Here is a 23,826-nt window from a genome sequence, read left to right as displayed (position 1 = left end):
TGCCCGGCTGGGGGCGTCGGAGGGTCCCCACCGGCCTGGGCTCGGGGCTGGGGCAGCCGGCAGAGGGGCGGGGAGGTCTACGGAGCTGCTCGGACGCGCCCAGAAAGGCAGCCCGGCCTCCCCCGAGCCCCGCAGCCTCCTCTGAGTCACAGCAAAACAAGGCCCGGACCGCCCTCCGCGTGGGGCAGGCAGACGTGTACCTGGGGGCGAGGGCGGCGGTCTGCCCAGACCTGAGAAGGCTCTGGACCGAGGCTGCTGGAGGAGCGGACCCCGAGCGGGTGTGCTGTCGGGCCAGCCAGCGGGGCCTTGGGCTGGGCGCTGTGTGCCGGGGGCGATGCGGTGGAAGGCCCCGGATTCGGGCGGGGACCCCCGGGCCCTGAGAAGCCGTACCCCCAGATCCGCTCCAGGGCAGGGGTGAGGAAAGGTGTTAACCGCCGGGAACCTGGGGCGGGGGAGGCTCAGCCAGCCCTGCTCCAGCTGGACCACCGCCCCTGACTCTGGGCCCCCACCCGGCCCAGTCCTGCCCTCCCAGCCACCCTCTTGGGTGCAAGAGCCCTACACCCAAGGTAGGAACAAACAGTGGGGCTCAGGGAGGCGGGGACAGGCCTCGCCCAAGGTCAGACCGCTGGGAAGATGCCCGGCTGTGGTTCTAAGCTCTGGTCCCTCTGCAACCTTAGGGCAGAACCCCAGGCTGGCTGGAGCCTGGCCCAGAGATGCACAAACAGGAAGGAGGAAATCCTGCCTGCCACAGGGCAAGGCCGCCAGCAGCCCTGCCAGCCTCAGGCATGCCCCTGGGGAGGGAAAAGGAGGCACTCAAGTACCCCCCAGAGCACTGTCCTGAGGGCCCCACCCCCTGAGTGCATGGGAGGGGTCCTAACAGCCTGCCTGGCCTGGCCTTGGCCCCGCAGATAGCCCAGACCCAGCAGTCGCCTCGAATAATGACTAATAAAATAAGGTCACCAAACCCCACTTTACAGAGAAGGACGTGGAGGTGACATGCTGAGCCAGGCCCGGCAGGTCCCCCTGCTGGCACCTGGTCCTTCGCCAAATGCCCGTTCCCCTCCTCCTCGAGGCTCAAGGCCCTGCTGTGGCCCCAGCACCCTGGTTGGGCTATATGTCCATCCAGCCCCTCACCCTAACTCTTCCATGGCCTCAAACACTACCTACCGGGGGACTTGGGGGCGGGCGTGGTTGGCACCACGTCAGCTGAAAAGCTTCACTCCCGGGAATTGTAATATTCTGGGCTGGGAACTCCAGGAAGTGAGTCTACGGAGGGGGGCGGAGGTGCAGTGCGGGCCGAGGGGGACCAGGTGGAGGGGGCGCAGAAAGGGGGCGTGTGCCTGGATGACTTCCCCAAACTTACCTTGCCCTTTGGGCCCCGGACTGAGTTGGGGCCTCTCCCACCAGCCCCCAGCCAAGTGGGACTTCTTAGGGGGCCCAGAGCAGGGCCACTCGTGGGTGTGGCAGTTTTGCTTAAACAGAACCCAAGTTTGCATCCAAACTGGCCGCTGCCGGGGCCCAGCTCCAGCCTCCAAGTGGGGCCGGGTGTGGGCGCAAGTTGGTGTGTCACGAGGGCAGCGGTGGGACTGGGGGACTGTGAGGGCGGTGGGGAGGAGAGCTGCGAACAAAGCAGGGCCCTGAACAGGGGCCTGAGTGTCCAGCCTCGGGTGCGCGCGCGCGTGCGCGTGTGTGTTTACGAACACGAGGGCGTCTGCTCACGGGGTGTTCGTGCTTGTGCTGGGTGTGTGTGTGAATGGGTACAGCCTCAGCTGAGGCCCCCGGCTGGCCCAGGGAGCCGAGAGAGTGGGAGCCCCGGATGTAGGCTCCCTCCTCGGGGGATGCTGCCCTCGGGCTTGGAGCCTGGTGCCCACAGGGCATGCGGGACGCTCGGCCTCACCCCATCCTGGAGCCCCACGAGGAGAGTGCCGAGCTCGGCTGACTCGTCCCGAGACTGTCAGGCTTTCTGAAGCAACACCCACGGGCAGGGCCCGCCCCGCCTCCGCAGCGTTTCTCAAGATGAGCTGCTGCACAGGGAGGCGTCCCAGCCTCCTGCTCCGCCTCCAAGGCTTCGGGAAGGCCCAGGAACCAGCCTCGGCCGCCCGGGCCTGGGGGCCGGGACTCCTCACCCAGTCCGCAGCCACTGCCATGCAGCCGCAGCTGCAACCAGGAGGTCTTCCCATTGCCCTCTCCGGCCTGTCAGTCTGCCTGGCCCGCCAACATCGGCAGCCTCCCCAGTCTGCACCGCTGCCGCCTGGGCCCCAGACCTTCGGAGCTGAGCTCCAGAGCAGGCTCTCCCCCGACCTCTGTCCTTTCCACATGCAGTTTCCTCCGCCATCTCACGGTCCAGCTTGGCCACCCTGTCATCATCTCTGGCCACTGCCTGGTCCCTGGTCCCTAGAACAGTCTCACAAACGTTCAGAGCCCGCACCTAGTAGGTGCATGCTAGTGCTGGGCATAGGTGGGCAGAGGAAGGGAAGGTGAGTCCCGCCCAGCCTGAGGGTGCAGCGGGGTCTCGAGGGCTGGGAGGGGCAGCAGGTGGGCCCGGCGCTTCTCCTCCTGCACCTGGAGACACCGAGACCTGAAGCAGGCACGCCAGTCCACCACCTCCATGGGCCCGGCAGCCGAAAGGAGCGTCCCCACCTCCTGTCCACCCCAACAGGACCAGCGGGCCCGAGTCTCTTTCTTTCTGGGCTGAAAGGCCAGCACCTAGATGCCCAGCACGGTGTGACCCTGTGACAGGGTGGCCCACCACCACGGGCCCCCACCGCCCACCTGGCACCTGCAGGTAAGCGTGTCTGAAGCGCCCTCCCGCCACCCCCCAGGGTTCCCAGTGCACCAAACGGCCATCTTCTGAGGACCCCCTGCAGGCCACACGGTCCAGCCTTGGGGATCTGCCTGTCCTGGGACTGAAATGGCCACACTGGTGCCCTTTGACACCCTCCAACATCGGCTGGAGCTGAAGCAGGGCAGAGTCAGGGAGATGCCCAGCCCGGCTCTGCCACCCCCCACCCCTGTGCCCCCACCCTCCACCTGCTGGGTGGTGAGGTGATCAGGTGCCCCAGGGCTAAACCCAGGAAGAAGGCAGGGGACAGGGGGCACAGGGTGGGCACAGAAGACAGCGCAGCCGCTTACCGAGCCCGACGTCCTCCCAACGTGCCCCGAGGTGAAGATCCCAGGTTTGCAGATCCCTCTGGCCGTCCTCCCACTCCTCCCCTCCACGGCCCCTCCCTCCACTGCCCCGCCCACAGGCCCCCTTCTCCGCGGGGCCCAGAGCCCGCCAAGCCCCCTTCGCCCTACCAGAGGGACTGGGCGGGTCCCCTTACAGGCCCCCACAGCTGGACCAGGCCCCCGCCCCTCCCCCAGAGCGCCCCCCCCGAGGCCGAGCAGCTGACTGGGGGAAGAGACACCGCCCAGCTCGGGGGTGGGTGAGTCACTGCCACCGCCCCGGTCCAATCCAGTCCTGCTGTGTGGACAGACTCCGATGTCACACAGGACCGTCCCGGCAGCCTGTGCACGAGCCTGGGACAGAGGCTGAGGGCTGTCGGGCTGGGGGTGCAGGGGAGGGGTGTGGAGGCATAGCCCAAGGCGGGGGCGGATGCCCTTCCAGGAGAGACCCAGGATGGGCACAGGCTACTGCTCCCTCTGGAACTTCAGTGCTGCACGGCCCCTCAGGCTCTGCTGAGACCACTGCCCAGGGCACAGCCAGCCCCTTCCACAGCCAAGGCCACAAAGGCCAGAGCAGGGCCAGACCAAACCCACCCATGGCCTGGGCCAGTGACGTTGGGGAAGGTGGCCTTGGCCACTGCCCCCCTGCCCATGCCCCTTGAGGGCAGCCTGACCCCGGCCACCCTCTAGCCCTCTCAGCCAAAACCCACCCCTCAAATTTCCAGGGCATCTGATGAGCTGAGTGCGGTGGGTCCCCGGAAGCAGCAGTTTTAACCACCCCCTCCCCAGTCGTTGGATGTAAGTGGCAGCTGAGGAATATGGGCCCAACTCCCCCGCCCCCAAGACCCCACCTGCCGGGCTGCCCCCTCCTGTCACCTCACCCTTCTGCCCCCAGGACTCCCAGCCCCTGCCCTGGGGGACCCCTGAGGGGGGCGGGAGAACGCGGATTCTGGCTCCAAGGCCCCTCCCAGCTCCAGGAGCCCGGCAGGCCCGGCTAGGCCCAGGCAGGCCCCCGGGCTGACCTATCTGCAGATCTGCTGCTGGTCCCGGGGCTGCCCCGCCCTGCGCCTCACAGCCCCGTGGGGTGGGGCCCAGCTGGCTGCGGGCACCTGCATCCCACGGGCAGGTCGGAGCAGGCCGGCACAGCTGAGGGGCCCAGGCTGGGGTTCAAGGGCGGGGATGGGTCAGCCCGAACCTGCACCTACAGCCCCACCAGACACACCAGGCCTGCAACAGTGGCCGCAGAGCTGAGGGCTCCTTGCGTAACTGAGGGCAACAGGCACCGAAAGCGGCTGCCGGGAGGCTGGGCCCCCCACCAGGACAGGGGAAGCCCGGAGCAGCCTGAGGTGGGGTGACAGCGGGGGAAGGCCCCTGGCCGCTCAGAGGGCTCCCAGGTAGGCAGGGGGCTCCACCAGCTCGAGGCAGCCGGCACTGCTGGGAAAACTGGGTGAGAGGCCTGAAGGAGGAAAAGCACCCAGGGCCCTCCCGGCCGGTCCCCCCTGAAAACCTAACGATCAGAAAAGACTCTAGTCACACTGAGACAGGAAACCGGCCAGGCCTGCTGGCCAGTGACCTCACCTACTCCACCGGCCCACACAGTTCTCACCTGGGAATTCTTAGTTTACTGCTTGACACCCCACCAGACTGTTACTGACACCCCCAAACCCCCCGACCCCGCCCCCGGGCAGGGCCGGGCCGGCTGACTCAGCTGGGAGGCTGGGGTAGATGCTGGCACGGAGCAGGGTCACCCCACCTCGTCCCCTCTGAGCCTGGGCGCTCCATCCCAATCAAGCCGTCCCCCATCCTCCTGAGCCCTATCACCTCCCCTGCGGCCACCCACCGGGCCCTGGACCATTGGGACAGCCCTCCACCTCCTGCGGCCAGACACCCCCCGCCCACTGGCTGGAGGAGGCCTCAGCCACACTCTCCCCGACACCCTATGCTCCGCCCCTGCCCCCCACAAGGCCTCTCCAGACTCCAACACCCTCCCGCCCCGGCTCAGACCCTGGAATCCTCCCGCAGGAGGCCAGCGCCAGCAGCCCTTGCAGTGCTGTGCGCGGGCAGCTCCAGGGCGCTGGGAAGTGGCTGGGAAGGGAAGGAGTCGGCTGCTGGCACGGGGCTCTGGGTCGGGACCACTGTGATCCCGTAGCGGCGAGTCAGGGGGCCACTCCTCACCCCGCCCCTGGGCTGGCGTCAGCCCCGCAGGGTGCACCTGGCTCCCCAGCAGATAAGGGCTCTGGGTGAGGAGGCCCTGTCCGCCCACCTTGGCTCCCGGGGACCCCACCTGCCAGTCCCCTGGCTCCAGGCTGGTGCTGGGCCAGCTGAAGGGACGCTGGCCAGGGCAGCTGCTGAGCTGCCACACCTCCAGGCCTGGATGCAGGCTGCCCAGCACGTGTCCCCCGACCCCCGCTGCACCGGCAGCCGTAGCTCAGAGCCGCCTGGACTCCGGGCCCTTGGAGTCACTGTGGGAAAGGGCGGGGCGGGGCCAGGGGCAGCTGATAGTGAGTCAGCTGGCAAGGAGGTCGGGGCAAGCGTGGTATTCTCAGGGGACGCGTCACGGAGGAGCCCGCAGGGGCTTCTGCCACCCAGGAGCAAGGCCTGCCGGGGCGGGTGTGGGGGGGGGAGCCGCCTGGAGGGGCCCTGAAGTCAGGTGCCTGGTGGAGGCCATCCTCTTCCCGCCTGGAAGGGTCTGGAAGGGTCTGGAAGCACTGGCAGCTCTTGGGAAACAAGGGCATCAGCCAGGGTCGCGGGAGGTGTAGGAGGGGCGGGGCACCCAGAGCCCAATGTAGGCAGCCCACGGTCTGACCCCCACCCTGGGGTGGGCAGCCAGCCGGAGGCTTGAGCCCCAAAGAAAGAAGCCTTGACCTGGCCCAGCGGGGCCTCACCTCCGGGGCCTCCAGCCCACGCAGACACCGGCACCTGGGTGGACCCTCCAGTGGACACGGGGCTGAGCGAGCCTGTCACCCCACTGTTGTGACAGGGAGGCCCAAATAAGGACCCCACCCCAGGTTTCCTGGCCCGCTCCTTTCTGAGCCTCGGCCGTCCTCTCGGCAATGGACACCCACATCCGCTGCTGTGTCCGGGCAGGAGCCCATCTTGGACCTTCCCAGGACTCCTGGCAGTTCAACCAGCTAAGAAGGTGGAAAGCCCGCCTCTGCTGGCGGCTGAGAGCCACAGCTCCGCCTACCGCTCCACCAGCAGCCCTGGGCGCGACGCGCCGGCGAGTCTCTACCGCCAAGCTCTCTGGGGAGGGGCCCAACGCCGCCCCTCACCCTCAGGTACACACACTGGGTCCTCCGGCTCCCCGCAGGGCAGGAACCAGGCAAGCAGTGGGCACAGTGGGACGCCATCTCCCACCCTGCCCCAGCCCCTCAGGCCTCCTGGGCCCAGCTGCCTCTCTCCATTTTAGAAAGTGCTTCTGACTATTAAATATTTATCCCAGCGAGGTGGACCTTTAGCTCCCAGCTGCCTGTGCCTCCAAAAAAGGAAAAACAAAGGGAAACGTGGAGGAAGAGGCAGGGCAGGCAGGCAGGGCCTAGAGGTGTCCCTGAAGGCACCCAGTGTGACCAGACTCCGGCCACAAGAGGCAGCTGCCCTTAGAATGGGGAGGGGGTTCAGGGGAGTGTGGCCAGCTCTCGTGTGTGTCCAGCTGAGGCTCCCCTTCCACCCTCCCCGCTCTCAGCCTCAGCTCCTCCGATGCCCCCTCCTCCGCCCTACTGGGCCTTATCCCTTCCCATGGGACCTGCCCTGAAACCCTCTGAGGCTCCCCGGCGCCCTTGGATCGTAGCCCTCCCTCCTAACAGCATGGTCCCTACCCCTCTCCACCCTTAACCCCCACCCCCACCCCCACCCCCAGACCCGCCCTGTTAAGCTACTTGCTGCTCCCCAGTCAACACTCTCTCCAGGCCTCTTGCACATGATGCCGCATCAGGCAGCCCTTCCTCCTGGAAGCCCTCCCTGACTTCCCTGTGCACCAAGGTGGCAGTGATGGCCGAAGCCCCACCTGTCTCACCTTTGACGAATGAACACTGGTGAACCCCTGCCCCCCAGTGTGTGAACATCTTAGGCCCAGGGCCCCTGGGATGCACAGATGGGTGGGTGGGTGGACAGGCAACCCCACTTCGCATTAGCCCTAAGCATAGGGTCTGCCTCCTCCTGCCCCTGTCCAGGCAGAGGGCCAAGCTGGGGAAATCTGGGCTTTTCACCCCTGAAATGGGTGGCGGGGACCCCCAGATGGACCATGCTCCACCCCACCTCCCTGGGGTTCTCCTCGATGGCAGCTCCACTTCCCCACCCCCAGGCAAAGCAGCCCCAGGCTGAACCTGAAACACAGCCTTTCAGCAAAGGCAGTCACAAGAGAAGATACAGAGAGGGTTGGAGTCTGAAGGAAAGCAATCCAGGGGCTTCCTGGAAGAGGCAGCTCCTGGCTGGGCCCAGGATGGAAGAGACTGGCCAGAGGGAGAGGAGGCCGTGGCCTTCACAAGGGCAAGGCCATGATGAGCCCCAGGTGGAGTGGGCGCACAGGGGGAGGCAGGTGGTTTGGGGCACTGGACCCTCCTATCCACTCCTGGGCCCCACCCCGCTTCCTGAGGCTGGAGCTCGGCTATCCAGAGTGTTTCACCACAAAGAGAAGAAGTGGGATGTTGTCAGGAACACACGTGCTATCCCCAGCGGTGGCTTTCAGAATCGTCCTCCTGAAAGTGTCAGGAGGGTCGGTACTCCTGCCCAGGGTGTCCTCTGAGGCCTCCTTCTCCGTGCCCGGCCCTGTGGGCGCCCTGCCTGGTGGAGCAGGGCAGCGCAGCATCAGGGCGTGCGGCATGGCTGCTCTGGCCCCTCTGGAGGCCAGAGAGGCTCCACTTTGGTTCGGGGCTCTGCGTCACTGCTCTGAAACTCAGTGTCCCTGTCTGCAAAATGGGGACACAGCCCTCCACCAGTGTGGACAACCCAGGCAAAGCCACCAGTTTGGACAGCTCCCTGGAGCCGCCCCTTGGCCTCCCTGGCTACACAGCTCTACCTCTGTGCCCCGCCTGGGCCGTGAGCAGCCATGGTCACTCCTGTTCATAGGTTTGAGACCCAGCCCATAGCCCAGAGTCCGGGCCCGTGCAGAGGCCGCCGGCCCTGTTCAGAAGGGTGAGGCCGCCACAGGGGATGCCCGACTTTGCACTGCTTTCGGGAGAGGCCCGTGTTGCCGGGGCCCCCTGCCAGGGAGAGACCACCCAGATACCCCTCATGGTGTCATCTGCTCCTGGGGCTCTCGGACCCTTGGGGGGGCTTCTCAGGGTGGGTGTGGGAGGGGCCTCAGGCCAAGCCAGGGGACTGAAGGTGCAGGGCAGAGGCCCAGCCTGGGAGCTGGGGGCTCCCCTATCAGTAGTCCAGCTGCCTAGGACCCAGCTCTGCCTGGGGAAGGAACCGGCTGCCCCTGGGATAGGAAAGGGGGGCCCATTCCAGGTGGAGTGGCGGTGCACCCAGGCGGAGCAGGGGAAGGTCGCCTGGGAAGGCAGTAGTGGGGTGGGGGTGAGCGGGTGCTACTCAGACTGGCCAGGCACAGGGAGGCTAGGCGGATCCTGTGCTGGTGTGTTCCCAGCACAGCCACCAGGGGGCAGCCTCCGAGCGCAGGCTGGACCAGACATGGCTCCCGCCCCCGGGCCCCTGTCTGGGGCACCGACAGGATGTGGGAGGGGTCTTCAGAGGACCTGGAGGGGCTGGTCCAGGAGGGCCGGTGTGGGCTGGGCAGAAACACGAGGGGCGGGGAGGGCCTGCCCACCTCTGGCCTGCTAGGAGGGAATTGCAGCTGGAAAATGTCTGGACTGAATCCCCATGGCTCTTTATTAGGAATGCATGTTCCCTGGCCTCCTCAGAGGATGGGGATGGCCTGGGAATCTGCATGTTGGACACAACCCCCCACGGCCAGGTCTCCTGCCAACGCCCCATGAAAGCCACTGACCTTGTTCCCTAAGAGGGGATGGTTTTGCAGGCTGGACTCAAGGAGGAACTGCCCCCGAGGCCAGAGAACCACATGTCAGAGTCAGAATAAGGGCCTCAGCTTGGGAGGTGCTCCCAGCACAGGCCTCTGCAAGGCAGGAGGGTGGATAAGATGGCCCGAGTCCCTGCAGCTTGGGAGCCTCCAGGCGGCCGGTGAGTGAGGAGGCCGCTGTGGGACGCGAGGCAGGACAACGGCCCCAAGTCCTCTGGGCCCCGCTCCTCTCCCTGTGGTGCGGCAGATTCCCAGGGATGTGGGCCAGGCCCGTCAGTCAGGAGGAGGGGGCTGGGGACCCATCATTCTCGCGTTGGCTGTCCAGGGAGAATCGGGGTGCCTTGGGTTCCCACCTGGGCAAGGGAGGCCGAAACAGGAGGTCAGCTGGGCTTCAGTGCTAACCAGATGAATGGGCAACAGGAGGGACCATGGGGGCTCCTGCTGCAGCTGAAGGGGAGCCCCACCCCCTCTGCATCAGCAGTGCCATCATCATCGATCTCTGCTTTCCCCAGGCAGTGGGGTTCCGCCTGTGCTAATGCAGTGTGGCCCCAGCCCCCCTTGCCGGCAGCCGGCCAGGTGTCCTGGGTGTGGCCAGGCTGCGGCCTTACTGACCCTGGGCTGGGAAGACTGTCCCTGCCCCACCCCACCCTGCCCTCCACGATGCTGAGACACCCAGGCCCTGGAACCAGGCCCAGTGCAGGGACAGACAGATGACAGACAGAGCACCTGGTTCTCATTCTGAGGCCAGAGGTGCAGAGGGAGGGGTCCTGCCCCATGGGCAACCCCCACCTACCCTTGCTCAGAGCTGGAGGACCCTGTGGCCTGAGCTCTGACCCCACTCAGGCCCCTCACCAAGCCCCAGACCTCAGCCACCACCTAGCCAGTGAACCAGCACACAGCAGCCACACGCTGGACCCAGCCCAGCCCAGCCCAGCCCAGCAGTCGTGGACCAAAGCCAACAACCCGAACTCCTGGTCCAGCCAGACTGCTCTCCCCAAAAGCAGATCAGAGGGCAGTCCTGGCGGCAGGTTCCCACTGCCTGGTGACCCACGGCAGTCATGCCCCACTTACACGTGTGGCCCTCCCCAGGCGGCTGCCTCTAGGGACAGCACACGTCCCAGAGGGCTACAGCAGGGGTACAGTTGACAGAGAGGGAGAGACAGACAGGACAGTGAGTGACAGAGAGAGAGGCGAGGAGTGACAGAGTGGTAGAGACGAGTCAGCGACCCAGAGAAACAAAGTGAGCGGCAGGGATGGAGAGGGGTGGGAGGCCGAGGGACAGGGACAGGTAAGAGACGAGACGCAGGAGGAGGGAGGCACAGACCCGAGCAGTCCCCGAGGCGCAGAAACGCGCTCGAGATCGCGGGCCGGTCCCAGAGGCTCCCCCACCCCGGCCGGCGCCGCAGCCCACCCGCACTGCGCGCCCCAGGACCCGCCCGGCGCGCGCGCCCCGCGCGGAGCCCACCCGCCCCGAGGGGAGCGGGCTGCAGGCGGGGAGGAGGCGCACCGCTGCCGGGGGCTCCGGGCCAGGTGGGCAGCACCATGTGGAAGCAGTCGCACATCTTGGCGGCCAGGCGGTGCTGGCTGGCGGCGGCCCGTCGCGTCCAGTCGCAGATCCCGGTTCCGCCGAGCGGGCGGCCAGTGGGGCGGGCGAGCACAGCGCTCTGCCTCCGCAGGCCTGCGATGCCGCTGGCTGCAGGCCGCAGACTGCGGGCGGAGCCCGCGCCCCCAACCCCGCCACCGCCAGGACCCCGCCCCGGCCAGCCCAGCCCGAGCCCAGCCACTGCGGAGCGAGCGCGGGCGGCGCCGCCGGCCTCATTCAGCCCATTGGCTGCTGCCCGCCAGGCCCCGCCCCCTAAGGGCCACGCCACGCCCCTGTCCAGCCGGGAACCGGCTTGACCCAGGCCCCGCCCACTAAGGCCCCGCCTCTCAGTCCCGACCCCGCCAACGTCCCACCTCCAGTCCGATCACCGGCACAGGCTCCGCGGCAGGCCCGCCCCGCCACTAGATTGGCCCCGCCCCGCGCCGCAACAGAGTCCTGAGTGTTGACTTTGGAGGCCTTCTCGGGGGGGGGGGGGGGGGGGGCCCGGGGGCGGTCCCCGGACGCTGCGCCAGGACTCCCGGACTTGATCTGCGCGCCGCAGTCTTGCCTCCCACAGTCCAGAGACAAGACATTTCAGTCACAAGCTGGGGAGCGGGGCACCCTGGGCGAGGGCGTAGGGGCAGCGGGAGCCCAGGGAGGCCACGGCATGTGATCTGACCCCACTAGCCCGGTCCTGGGGGCTCCTGGTCTGGAGGCGTGCGCAGCGGGGTAGCATGCTGCCACGTGGGGGTGGGTGGGGAGGGGTCCTGGAAGGCTCCGGACGGACAGTCTAAGCTCGGACTTAGGGAGTAGGGAACAGCGTTCTGGACCGAAGCAACGCAGTAGTGTGTGTGCAGAGGACGGACAGAGTAAGAGCGCTGGAAGTTAGGCTCAGTGGGGCTGGGGGCAGGGGGCAGCAGAGCTGACTACCAGGTGGCTGGGGGATGTCGCTAGGGTCGCAGTGCTGGAGGTCAGGAGCCCCGCAAGAGGGTGGAGGCTGGACCGAGGCAAGGTTGTGATGAGGGAGAAGGGTCCTGGATGTTCCGGAAGCTGACAGAGGGGACTTGGAAGACCACTGGGGAGGTTTAGGGGCCACCCTGGGCTCCAGCTTGGGTGTCGTGCAGACATGTGCAACGGGGCACGTCTGGGGGTGTGGGCAGGGAGTGGGGATGGCTGGGAGAGCTCTGTTTCCGAGGAAGTAGGGGGTTACCTGAGGCCCAGCCTGGCGTAGACCTGAGGAAGGGCCCCTTGGGGAGGGCGGGCCCTGCTGGGGTGGGCGTGAGGAGCTGAGGCCAGCACATTCCTGGGGGCTGCCCTGGAATGGTGCCGGTGGTGCTGGGGCAGATGAAACACACACAGACAACTTTTCCTGGGGCAGAAAGGGGCCAGGCTGAAACAGGAGGACCACACAGACACACAGACTTGACACAGACACAGAAACACGCATAGACACACACATGACACAGACACACAAACGCTTGTAGATGAGATGTCACACACGGACACCAATACACAGACATAGGTCTACTTGGATATGTCCCCATGCACTCAGAGACAGGCACACACACGCACACACACACACAAATGCTTGGGAACATGCTCATACACATGCACCCACTCAGGCCCACGTGCCAGAATGTGCACACACACAGGATGCAGACACACACAGGTGCACACACAGAGCACACTACTTATTCCTGGGCTCACTCAGGGATATGCACAGCTGGCAGGGCCCAGGTGAGCCTGCCCAGCGGGACGACTCATGCCCGGCAGTTCCCGTTAGCTGGGCTGCAGCTGGGCAGCCTTCCAGCAGACAGTCAGACGGACAGACACAACACTGCCGGGAAGAGGCCCTGGCAGCCTCCCGTCTCTCGAGCCCATGGCATGACGGGGCACAGCCCTGTCCTTTAGGGGAGGACACCGGGGCTTGGGTCTCACCCCTCCTGCCCTGGTGTCTTCTCTCAGGCCAGGCAGCATTGCCCTGGGGCCCGAGACCCTGCCCTGCTCTGTCCGGATGGGAATCAGTTACTTGTGGGCACAGGGAGAGAGCTGTATGTGTCCCTGGGTGTGTCTGGCGTCTGCTCGGGCCTGTCGGGGGTCTCAGCCTGCCTGTCCTCTGTGTGTGTGACTCTGGCCTTGTGGGCCTGGGAACAAGGGGCAGTCTGTGCAGTCAGCACAAGCTCTCTGTCCCCCTGCCCTATTAGGCATGTGAACTTGGATAAGTCGTGTGGATCCTGGGCCTCCATTCAGCTGAAGTGGCCTCACCCTGTGTGACATATCCTGATTGTCCAGCATGCTGCACACAGGGCTGTGGTGGCTCCTGTCAGCTCTGTGGGGAGGGGAGGATGGAGCTTTGGGTGGGGAGGCCAGGGGGCTGCCCCACCTAGACAGAGGCCAGGAGGAGGGGGTCTCATGTGGCCACTGAGGGAGAGTGGAGTCGGGCACCGCTGGCCCCTCTGGGGACAGTCCCTAGGCAATGGGGTGCTCCCTGGGAATCCTGGCCAGCCAGGGCCTGGGGGAGGCTGAGGCAGGGACCCTCCCTGGGGCCACTTCTGCCTTTGGGCTTGGTGAGGGTTGGGTGGGCTTACATTTTCCTGCTGGGGCCGAGTTCACTCTGCAGCCAGGGAGTTGACTCAGCACTGGCTCAGGGCCCCTGATTCAGGATGAGGGTAGGCAGGGACCGCCCCCCCGAAGCCAAGGGGTTGCCCCTTCCCCTCTGCTGTGTCCCCTGAGGCAGAGGGTCGGCCTCACCCTCTGTGCGTACCCCTATGTACCACCTGGGGCCCTGTAGGGCCATTTCATCTCTGGAAGGGTGTGGTCCCTCAGGCAGTGTATCCCACAGATGGCGACTGCAGCTGTGTAGAGGGAGGCTGGCCATGAGTCAGCCCCAGGCCAGCCAGGCTGGGCCCTGCCTCCTCCTACCAATCCCTCCTCCCACCTGCAGGGGCCTTGGAACCCCGGCCTGGCCCCAGGGTCACAACGCCTGATGGGGAGAAGGCTGCCCGGGTAGGACCTGCGAGGCCCATCTGTGCCTGACCCCCGCCCTCCTTACCGCCCAGCCGAGGCCTGGCCAGGTGCCTGCCGCAGAGCCCTGCGCAGCCAGGAGCTCCTGCCGTCACACTCCGCTCCAGCCGTCACACTCCGCTCCAGCCCTGTCCTGAGGTCCCCCTCTGGGGACAGACACCCCGCTGGAGGAGGGCACAGCAGCTGGGCATGGCTCAGGAATAGCTGCCCCTCAAGAAGCATGGAGACGCGGGCTGACTCACAGCCACCCTTGGCACACACAAGGCCTCGCACCATTTCTGAGGGTCACCCCTGCGGGGGGCGGCCTGTGGGGGCTGTAAGCAGCCCGCGCTCTCTCCCGCTGGCCCGCACTTGCTCAACCCCCTCCCTAGGACCACTGTGCCAGGGAGGCTGGCGCCACACCCCAGCCCTGGCCCGGCCCGCTGGTCGCGGGTCTCAGACTAGGTAGCCAGGTGCTGGGACTGGCGGTGCAGTGCACTGCTGGGGACAGGGTGAGGGGCCAGGGCTGCCGGCCGGCCGTAGCTCCTTAGGCCCCGCTCCTCAGCAGAGCCCCAGGCCTGCCCCACCAACCTGGCTGGCCGCTCTCGTGCCACTCCGGGCAGGCAGGGATGCCCAGAGCATCAATGATTGATGCCTCCTTGCAGCAGCCGCAGCAGTATAAGCAAAAATAGCTCTGCCACTGTCCCTGCCCTAGCCCAGCCCAGCTGGAGGGGCACGCTAGGGTGGTGGGGGCACCAGGGACGTCCTCCACTGCCATCTGCCCTCCCACCCAGTCCTCTGCACAGAGGCGGGGGGAAGGGCTCCAGGTCTGCTGGCCCCCGCCTCTAACTGCCTCGCTCTCCCCCAAGCTGAGTGCCCACTCCAGGCCTGGGGACGGGTGTCCTCCTTGACTCACCCTAAGGACTCGGGGCTGAGGAGCGGACCAGCTAGGTGCTCCCTGGAGTGAGTGGCCCTCCCCATGGCTCATCAGGCGATGTGCAGAGTTGCTAGGATACCGTGGGGCTCCAGGCGGAGTGGCAGCCGGCCCCTTGTTCCTGAGGCTGTGTCAGGAGAGGCTGGGCTGGGCAATGGCAGAGGAGAAGCTGCCCCCCCCCACCGTTCAGCAGGGCTGGGGCGCAGGGCTGGACCGAGGTGTCGACAGACGAGCAGCCTGGGAGGCCACGTGGGCTCGTTCTCCTCACCACACTGTGCCCAGCCCGCACAGCACCTCGGGGAGTCGTGGCTTGTGTCCCCTGCACCCCCACTTTAATGGGGACCTGCCCCCTCTGGCCAGTCTCCCCCAGCACGTGAAGCCTTTCAAACTTCAACAGCTGCCTGCCCTGCCCACCCGCCTGGAGGCCTGGCCCTCGGCTTCTGCCCCACGTCATGCCCAGAGCCCCCAGACGCTGGCCTGAGGAGCCAGGGGCCACCTGTCAGCTCCTTGGGCTTCTCCCACCCACTCCTGCATTGGGGGCACGGCCCCCAATGTCGGGGTCACCTCTGATGCCTCCTCTGAGTCTTGGTTCCCCCAACGCAGCACCTCCTGAGAGGCGTAGCCAGGGGTCAGCCAGGTGTAACCACACACACACACACACACAGAGGCAGTGGCTTAAACCAACTCTCATTTATTCCCTTACAGTTCCGGGTGTTGGCAGGGCTGCATTCCTCCTGGGGATCTCTTTCAGGACAGATCCATGTCCTGGCCTTCTTCAGCTTCCGAGGCCACCTGCGCTCCTTGGTTGGTGGCCCTGAATCACTCTGACCTCTGCTTCCGTCCTGCCGTCTTCTCTCTCAGACTCTGACTCTCCCGCCTCCCTCTTGTAAGGACCCTTGTGATTACATCGAACTCAGTGGCGTAACCCGGGACCCTCTTCCCATCGTGAGAGGCGTAACTTGATCATCTCTGCAGAGTCCCTTCTGCCTTGTGAGACGTCAAATTCACAGGTCCTGGGGACCTGCAGCAGCTCCTGCGGGAGGCTTTATTCCGCTGCCGCCCACATAGTGCAGAGCGACCCACCGCGGGCCTGTGTCTTGTCGGGTCACCTCATTCTGTCCCCTGAGGGTCACAGTGCCGTCCTCACTCTTCACTGAGGTCCAGACAGCGTGTGGGGAGCTGCCGAGGGTCCGGAGAGCAGGCTCCAGCCCCAGCAACACTTCTCACTCAGGCCTTCGCGCCTGGGCGTCAGTTTCCTCACCGGACACGAAGACAACACCCCTCCTACCCCTTTCCAGCCCCTGGACTGTAAGGATGGCAAGGACAGTGAATGAGGGGGTCCGAGCAGTGGGTGGACAGCACGGGACCGCTCTCCCTGGGTGACGTCGAGGCAGGAGAGAGCCAGTGTCTGGTCACCTTCCTGCGGGGTCACCCCAGTGTCTGCCCAGCACTGGGCAGTCTGACTGCATTGCTCCAACACTGCATTGCTGGCCGCTGTGCCCCTCGGGAAGCAGGGGGCGGGGCAGATGGCTAAGGTCCGGGGTTCAGAGAACGATCTCATCTGGTAATTTTTTAAATTGAAATTTTCGGTAGCTTAGCTGCGAAGGACCATTGAGAGAGCGGGTGATCCATGCAAACCGGACAGGGCCCAGGGAGATCCCCAGGAGGTCCCAGGGTGGAGAAATCTGAGCATGAAGGTAGACTGGGAGACCACGTATGGATCAGGGCTTCAGCCGGGGCCTGATGGCCGCATCTGTGGAGGGCTGATTTAGGCAGATGGGGAAAGGCCTGGAGTGCCTGGGAAGGGAACTAGCAGGAGGGCAGGGCTAGCCCATGAGTGCCCCTTGCCCTGGGGCAGGTGGCGGCAGGAGGGGCTGGTGGTCCATGGCCCAGACTGGCCCTGCTCTGCCTTGGGGCTGGCTGGTGACCAGGCCGAGAATCAGGGCACTACATGGGACCCGAGAGGGAGGGGGTCGCGCCCCAGGTCCTGCCTGCCAAGAGGCCCACGCTTGGGAGTACTAGCTTCTGGAGATTCAGGATTTGACAAGACAGATGGCACAGCTACACACATCCGCACTGCGGCGGGGCAGGGGCACGAGAGGGCATCCAGGGCGGCCCGGGTCGGGGGGCTGCAGCTGGCCGCCGGGGTTGGGGGGATGGACGTCGGCGGCAGCAAGCGCCTGCTCACTCCCGGCCGCGGGGCGTGTAGGGCGCCCGCTCCACATTGGGTGGCAGCACGAGGAGTCGTCTAATTAACCAGAGCCTTTTCGCGCGGCGGTTGAGAGGCGCCGGGGGTGACGGGTCCTGCCCCGGCCGGGTACAGCCGGATAGTCCGTTCCCTACGCGCACAAAACTTCGCCGGCGCGGGGGCGGGGCCTGGCGCTGCCACGCCCCGCGCGGCGCCGGCGCACTGACGCCAGGGCGGCCGACGACGGAAGCTGGACGGTCGCGCGTCGTTGCCGGGCAACTGTCCGGCGCAGGCCGAGGAGACACCCCGCAGCCTGCTGCCCCCGCGGGCGGAGGCGGAGACGTGGCCGAGGTGGGTGCGGGCCCGAGCCGGATGCCGGGGCCCCACCGCGCCCCAAGTCCGCCCCTCGGGAGCCGTAGGCCAGGCCCGGTCGTGGTCCTCAGCGGCCGCCTCGGACCCCCGCCCGCCCCGCGAGGGGACTACCCGAGCCCCCGACCCAACTCTCGGGGACCCCCGGGCGCCGCCCTCCCGCGGGCGCCCGGACTCTCCCCGGCTATGCCAGACTGGGCCTCGCAGACCCCTGCGCACGGCGGCCGAGGCAGGACCCCGCAGTTCGTCCACCCTCCCAGGCAGTGCTGACCCCCAGCACCTGGTTGGTCTCTAGGACACGCCCCTGTGCTGGACCGTTCGCCCAGACGCGTGGAGGAAGAAGCCGGGCAGCGGCTCCGGTCACTTTTGCCTGGGTGACCAGGCTGTGTATGCGGTCTGTGTCCGTTCCACAGCGACAGTGGACCCACACCAGCCCATCCGTACTCCCGAGGGAGCCGCCGGCAGCTGCTGGGCAGTGGGCGAGCAGGCAACCCCGTCGGGCCCTGTCCAGCCCCGGGCAGCTCCCGCACAGCGGTGTGGATGTCTCCTGAGCATCTCCCCATCGCGTCTATGCGGGCTTGGCGGCACCAACATGCAAGGCCAGCGGGAGCTGGGGGGAGCACCTGGCCACATGCCCCCTCTCTGCGCGTTTCTGAGTGACCTCGCAGAGCAAGCAGGCGGGGTTTCCTTCTGCCGGGTTTCTAAAGACAGCGGTGCAGGCTCGGCACCTGGGAGACAGGGCGCTGACGCTGTGGAGTGGGCGAGTCCTCGCTCCCTCCTTCCCCCGCCGGATGGGGATGGGGAAGCCAGGATCTCTGGGCGCAGCGGAGAGGGCTTGTCTGCCTCCGCCAGTGGTCCAGACCTAGGGGAACACAGCGGCGCCTGGGGAGAGTTTGAAGGCTTTCGGGAATCCTCAGCCAGGTCTGAACAATTCTCTCAGTCCTTTGAGCTCCCGGAGAGGCCCACAGAACCCCAGCCGCCGAGAACCATTTCTGCCCAAAAGGAGCGTAGTTCTCGCCAGCCTCACCAGGGTGGACCTGGGGTGACAGGAACCAGCGCCATCACATCTTCTGAGGTATTTCTAAAGTATTCATCTTTGCCATGTTGCACAGGAAGTGTTTCCTGTGCTTTGGTGGTCTGGCCAGGGAGGGGGTCTGCTTCTCTCCTGGCCTTCATCCCACCCCCGCCTTCCTTCCCCTCCATCTTCCTGAGGGGAGCGTCTGCCCACTCTCCATCAACCAGGCTGTGCTTTCCTGGCCCCAGTTTAGGGCACGTGGTGAAAGAGCTTTTCTTTCGTCTGAGTTGTCAACCTACTTATTTAGAAAACCTCACCAAGGGTCACATTTCAGTGTGCATGCACTGACCAAGCACTGGAGGTGGCCTGGAGAGCCCAGGACTCGCCCCCTTGCTCCACCCACCTTCCTGCCCTGACCTCCAGGGTTTCCCTTTAGTGTGACCGCCTCTCATCCTCCTCTTTCTCTGCCTTCTCTTCCCAAATGGTTTACCCCAAACACCAAAAGTGAAACAGAGAAGGGAGGAAAGGATCTGCTGGTTCTAAGGATGGTCCGTTTGTTTTCTAAACCAGGACCTCTGACAAGATCCACTCTTTGTACAGTTAGCTCTGCTTTAATGCTTGTTTTGAAGACAGGACTGTCTTCCAATGCGATTACCATAGCGGGGAACAATTGAAGCATAATGTGAACTTTGCAGGAAACCCCAGGTGAATGCAGAAAACCACACCTGCTGAACTGAGGCCCATGTGAATATACACCACGCACACGCCCACCTCTCCCAGCCACCTCGGTCTACCAACACCCACCCTGACATCAGACAACCCACCTTCCAGCACTTCAAACTAATTCACAACCTGCAAACCTCTTTTCCGGGAAGGGCCATGTTTATTGTAATAGGAATGGATTTCTCAACCAATTAACACGTGGGAAACAGTGCTCACATTTTTATTGTGTGAATATCTTTTTTCCATGTGTCACTGATGAAGTTTATGACTATTGTGCCCTAATCACACTTTTCCACACACACTGGTTTCCGTTGCACGATGCACAGTGCAGTGATTTTTAAGAACAAACGCGTCATGTTTTAGTAGCAGCAACAGTATATAATCATTTACAAATTTCATTTGTACCGAAATTATATATACACATGATGTGTGTATTTCTCCTAATTTTGGTATGTTTTTCTTCTTTTTCAGCCTATTGTCAGCTATGAGAAGATTTTTAGGTTCACTTTTCAAGAAGTACCAGTCCCACAGGCAACTGAAGATGTTTCCACCTTAGACCATTTCTTAGAAACAAGCAATGAAGAAAAACTTGGCCTTGAATCTGTGCATAAACTGTGGTAATGAACTTGAATTGGCACTCACATTTCTTCTGGCAGCTCTGCATTTATGCCTTTGGTTGATATGGTGGATGCATGGGGTCTTCTGTTTTTACCTCTATAGAGGGCTGTGTCCCTCCCGAGGTTCCACCACCTGTGGTCCAAGGGTCGAAGGACCCGGTGGCACAGGTGCAGCAGCTCCTCCTTTTGGAGCCATGTCCAGCCCTTCCCCCGCCCCCACCAGCTCACCTGGAGCAAAGTGGGCCAGGGAGTGCCAGCTCCTTGGGTCTTGGTGAGAGTGCTGGGGGTGAGGGAGGGACCAGTGGGCTTGGGTGGCGGGCACAGGGGCTCCTGGGGGGCTGGACCGAGTGACCCCCTAGTACCCTGGAGACACCCCAGTGCCCTGGAGACATTCTAGGCTCACCGCAGGGTCAGCCCACCGGTGCTCCTGGGGCTGCCAGCAAGGCTGACACTTCCAGGGCAAGGTCCCTAAGGGAGATCACAGAGGCACTTGTTTGTGGACTGCCATTTTCTAAGACACCCTTTCACTGAGCACTGAGCGAAAAACTAGTGTAGCTCGAGTGGATAAAATAGCGGCTGAGCAGCCTGGGACCTGCTGGACCCAGGCCCCAGAGGGAGGAGGTGGAGGTGTGTGGGAGCTAGCTTCCCTAGTTCCTGCGCGCTGCCGGGCAGGCGGAGACTTTGTCAGACAGCTCTGCAGGTGGGCTCTCCTAGGCTCTGGCGGGGGTCCGAGCTGGGGTCCCAGCCAGCGCCTGCCCAGAGCACTCTCCCCCCACCCCAGCAGCGGCCTGGGGACCAGAGCCAGAGCCTGGATGACCAGGACAACCCAGGTGGCTGGTGTGCCCTCTGGGCATGCTGCTTCCCCAGGTCGTGGTCCAGGGCAGAAGGCGGGCCATGTGATCCTGGGGCACCCGCAGGCACAAGTGGTCCTGAGTGTCGGGACTGGGCCGGGCTGGACGCTGTGGTGACACAGAGGGTTAGGGTTACTCTGGGGTGGTCTGGAAGCGGCTCGGCACTTGGCGAGTCTGTCCCCCTGTAGCCGTTTGCGCGCCTGCCATGCCTCCTGTCCTGGAGGCCAGGCTGAGCGGCAGGGCGGGGCCATGGCACACGCTCTGTGTTTATCCCTCTGGGCACCTGCTCCTCTCGGTTTCTGGACTTCTCTGTGGTACCTGGCGTGGTTCTAGGCACCTGAGATCATCAGGAAACAAGACTGCGGAATATCTGGCCTCCCAGAGCTTCTGCCCTCAGAGGCCAGAGCTGTGCTCTGTAGAGAGAAATAAAGCTGGGAGGAGGGGGCAGTGCTCGGCACTTGCAGGACAGTAGATGCTTGAGTAAACGAACAAAGTGGTGAGAAGCCGGGGCTCTGTTGTCAGAGTTCTGAAGGGTCAGGTCCCCTCTCTGCCTCCCTTCTGAAGGCCTTCTGGGTCACTTTGTAATGAATGCCGCTCTTTTCCAGGTCTGAATCCAGAAAACTCTGGAGAGCTCTTCAGAACCCCAGGACCACGATGACTTCCCGATGCCTCTGGAGCGAGTCCTGTTGCCGGGAAAACTTCCTTCTTGTTCTCGGAATAGATGCTGCTCAGAAGGTGAAATGACCTGGGTGGAGGTGGGCTCCTGGGGGCCGGCTGGACTGCGAGCATCTCTGCCAGCCACCCTGTGCGCCGCTCCTGGACGGGGCGGGGGTCGGGGCGCGCACCTGCAGCCGGGACGCTGCCGTCTCAGAAGGCGGGAAGGGTGAGCCAGGGCGCCCTCGTCTGGCTCCCGCAGCTCCTCGACGGGCCGTCAGGCGCAGCCCCGCCCTCGGCGCCTGGTGAAGGAGGTGCCCTGGCAGCGCGGTGATGTAGTGGTGCACTCTGCTGGGGGCCGCAGGGCGCAGCCACGCCACAGGTGCTACTGGAGGCGGTGGGCTTGGGGGCTGGGGCTCTGGCAGGGCCGGGTCACTGTGAGGGCCACGGGCGGGGGGTGCAGGGGAGGTGTGGGGTCTGCCGCCAGGCGGGCCCTGAGGTGGGAGCCAGCCAAGCCAGAGCAGAGCGGTGGCCGGGGATGCGCTCGGGAAGGCCACGGCCAGAGGCCACGTGTCTCACCGAGAGCCAACTCACAGCCACTTACACGCCATAGGGCTCATGAGTCATGAAAGAAACACAAATTGTAAGGATGGTCGTCTTTCAGGCACCAAGTTGGCGAAGATCTTTTTCCATTTTTTAAGTATTATGGAAATTTTCAAAAGTGGAAAACACAGAAGGGGCTGGCAGGCTGGCCCCGGTGAACACGGGGCACAGGAATGGTGGCCGTGGCCTCACTGGCCTGGAGAGGGCCTGCGGGGCTGGACAGTGACCCGGCTGATAAGTCTCTGCGGGAGGGAAACAGTGCGGGGAGGGGGGAGGAGAGGCGGCGAGGACCTCGGTTGAGAAGGCCACCGCGGCCCTTGGCCGGAGGGCCACGTGAGCCGGGGTGGGCGGCTGGCAGCCCGCAGTGGAGCCCGAGTCGGGGCCACGTTGCCATTTTACAGGGAGACGTGCCGGAGGGCCCAGGTGAAAAAGGGAAAACGGGAGAAAACGACCTTTTAATCTTCCTTCCCTCTGCTGACACTGGTTTACTTCCTCAGAGCCTTTCGGAGGGCCCGGGCCGCACTCTGGGAGACCCCGGCCTCCAGGAGCCCGAAGAGCTCGGCTTCCGCCTTCACCGCTGCAGAGCCCTGATCCAGACCAAGGTGAGCGCCCGGGACGCCTGGGGCCTGGGTCTCGGGTTCCAGTCGCTTCGATCCTTTCACTCTCATGGGCTGGTGAGGGTCAGAGGGGCGGCAGGCGGCCTCAGTCCTGCAGGCCCTCTGGAGGAAAAGCCTCTTCCGGGAACAGGGTCTCCCGCCCACCCTGGGACCACGTGTTGGGAGGGGTGCGCTGTAAGCAGCCCAGCTCCCGCGGGGCGTGAGCTCCGCCTGGAGGGGCGCGTCCCCACCCCCGCGCCCCAGGACCCCGTGCCGCCCCGGATGTGGAGCTGGCTCTGAGCGCCCCCCTCCCCCAGGGAGAAGGCAGGACGGCACAGGGTGGAGTGCGGGGTGCCATGCAGGGGGCGCCGAGGCCAAGGGCCTGATCCGGAGCTGGGGCGGCAGGAGGGCGTGGAGGGAGCCGGCGCGCGGAGGCGGGGCTCTCGGCGGGAGCCGGGCGGGCACAGGGGCCACCCCTCTGCCCTGCGAAACCGCGGGGCAGGAGGCGGAACCTTCTAGAGGCATGTGGCTGGGACCGGCTTAGAGCAGCAAGACAGAAACGTCCCCAGCAAGCCCCCCACCCCCACCCCGGGCAGCCCCTGCGGGGACCGCGGCCACAGCAGCGGTTCGTTGGGAATGTCCCCGGGGCCGCCGGCGGGGTGGGAGGAGGACGAGGCGGCCGACACGGGCCGGGGCCGAGCGTGCCCTCCTCACGGCGCAGTCCCGTTTGCTCCGGGAGAAGCTGTGGCTTCTATCCCCGCGCGCCTCTGTGGTGGCAGCGCGTGGGGAGGGGCGCAGGATGAGGGGAAGGAGACGCCGCCAGAGACGGGCCGAGGGCCCCGGGCAGGCGCGGGCGGCCGGGGGTGTCTCTGGGGGCGCGCGTGCTCTCCCCGACCTGCCCCTCCTCTCTTGCCAGCTCTCAGGGACGCCGGGCGGCAGACAGGGCAGCCTGATCACATACAGCCTCTTCCTCAAGACCCCCATACACGGAAATGGGCAATACATCACAATTCCAAGGAAGAAGAAGATTTTCACTCCTTGTAACCTAAAAATGACATTGTTTAACAGTGACGTTTGCTAAAGCGGGAGAACTTTGTGTCTTGATGAGGGATCTTAAGGTTTCTTACCGGTTTGGTTTGGTACTAGAAACCAGAGCTATTTTGTAGAGGGGTGCTCCATATCAGGGCTGACGCTTTGATGGGGGGAAATGTCCCTCGGGAGAGCCAGTCACCAGGAAGGGGGCACCCGGGTCCCCAGGAGCCCCACCCCAGCCTGGCTCCAGGGACCCTCCCCTGGGAAGGTGTTGCCAGCCGCTGGAGGCACCTGTGAGGGACCCCAGGCCTGGTTGCCTGAGCCATGCTGCCTGGGACCCCAGGGTGGCTTCACACGTGGCTGGAACTGTCACTGGGAGCAGCCATTCAGGGACCCGGTAGGCCCTGCGTGCGTTGCTGCCACACTGGCCCCTGGCCTGGGTGTCCACGTGGCAAGGCACACGCAGGGGTAGGTGCTGTTTCCGCAAAGCGAGTGTGCTCGCCTGCCCGGTGCCTGGGTG

At 65.0% G+C, this 23,826-nt stretch overlaps 3 protein-coding genes across 5 annotated transcripts in view; 2 read left to right on the top strand and 1 right to left on the bottom strand.

Moving 5' to 3' along the window:
• Positions 1-10,834, bottom strand: part of AHNAK2 (AHNAK nucleoprotein 2) — a 31,216-nt gene extending 20,382 nt beyond the window's left edge. For 2 of the 3 annotated variants that reach the window (XM_060095540.1, XM_060095541.1), the window contains exon 1: positions 10,647-10,834. In XM_060095540.1, the coding sequence (XP_059951523.1) occupies positions 10,647-10,701 (55 nt within the window). In that variant the 5' untranslated portion in view covers positions 10,702-10,834. Of the gene's footprint in view, positions 1-3,132; positions 3,209-10,646 lie in introns of those variants that run through there. The other variant, XM_060095542.1, reaches the window with a different exon arrangement.
• Positions 10,835-15,209: 4,375 nt separating this feature from the next.
• Positions 15,210-17,485, top strand: LOC132487407 (collagen alpha-1(III) chain-like). The gene is made up of 4 exons (XM_060095080.1): positions 15,210-15,276; positions 15,410-15,462; positions 15,550-15,603; positions 16,868-17,485. Exons 1-4 carry the CDS (start codon positions 15,210-15,212, stop codon positions 17,483-17,485), a joined length of 792 nt encoding a protein of 263 aa, XP_059951063.1.
• Positions 17,486-17,755: 270 nt separating this feature from the next.
• Positions 17,756-23,826, top strand: CLBA1 (clathrin binding box of aftiphilin containing 1). The gene is given in 6 exon segments (XM_060097861.1): positions 17,756-17,794; positions 17,796-18,290; positions 19,425-19,570; positions 21,027-21,156; positions 22,176-22,280; positions 23,191-23,826. Coding segments are annotated over 6 exon segments (1,080 nt in total). The 3' UTR covers positions 23,356-23,826.

This window comes from Mesoplodon densirostris, chromosome 4, assembly GCF_025265405.1.
Source record: "Mesoplodon densirostris isolate mMesDen1 chromosome 4, mMesDen1 primary haplotype, whole genome shotgun sequence".
NCBI classification, from domain to species: domain Eukaryota; kingdom Metazoa; phylum Chordata; class Mammalia; order Artiodactyla; family Ziphiidae; genus Mesoplodon; species Mesoplodon densirostris.
Note: the sequence above shows the minus strand (reverse complement) of the source record. Positions and strands in the feature narration are given on the sequence as shown.

What these genes read in the sequence shown, in the direction of transcription:
- LOC132487407 (XM_060095080.1), top strand. Translation starts at nt 15,210, where the DNA reads ATGTCGGGGTCACCTCTGATGCCTCCTCTGAGTCTTGGTTCCCCCAAC. An exon ending in CGCAGCACCTCCTGAGAGGC is followed by an intron (nt 15,277 to 15,409) that starts GTAGCCAGGGGT and finishes GATCTCTTTCAG; the next exon opens with GACAGATCCATGTCCTGGCC. An exon ending in CCCGGGACCCTCTTCCCATC is followed by an intron (nt 15,604 to 16,867) that starts GTGAGAGGCGTA and finishes CGGGGCGTGTAG; the next exon opens with GGCGCCCGCTCCACATTGGG.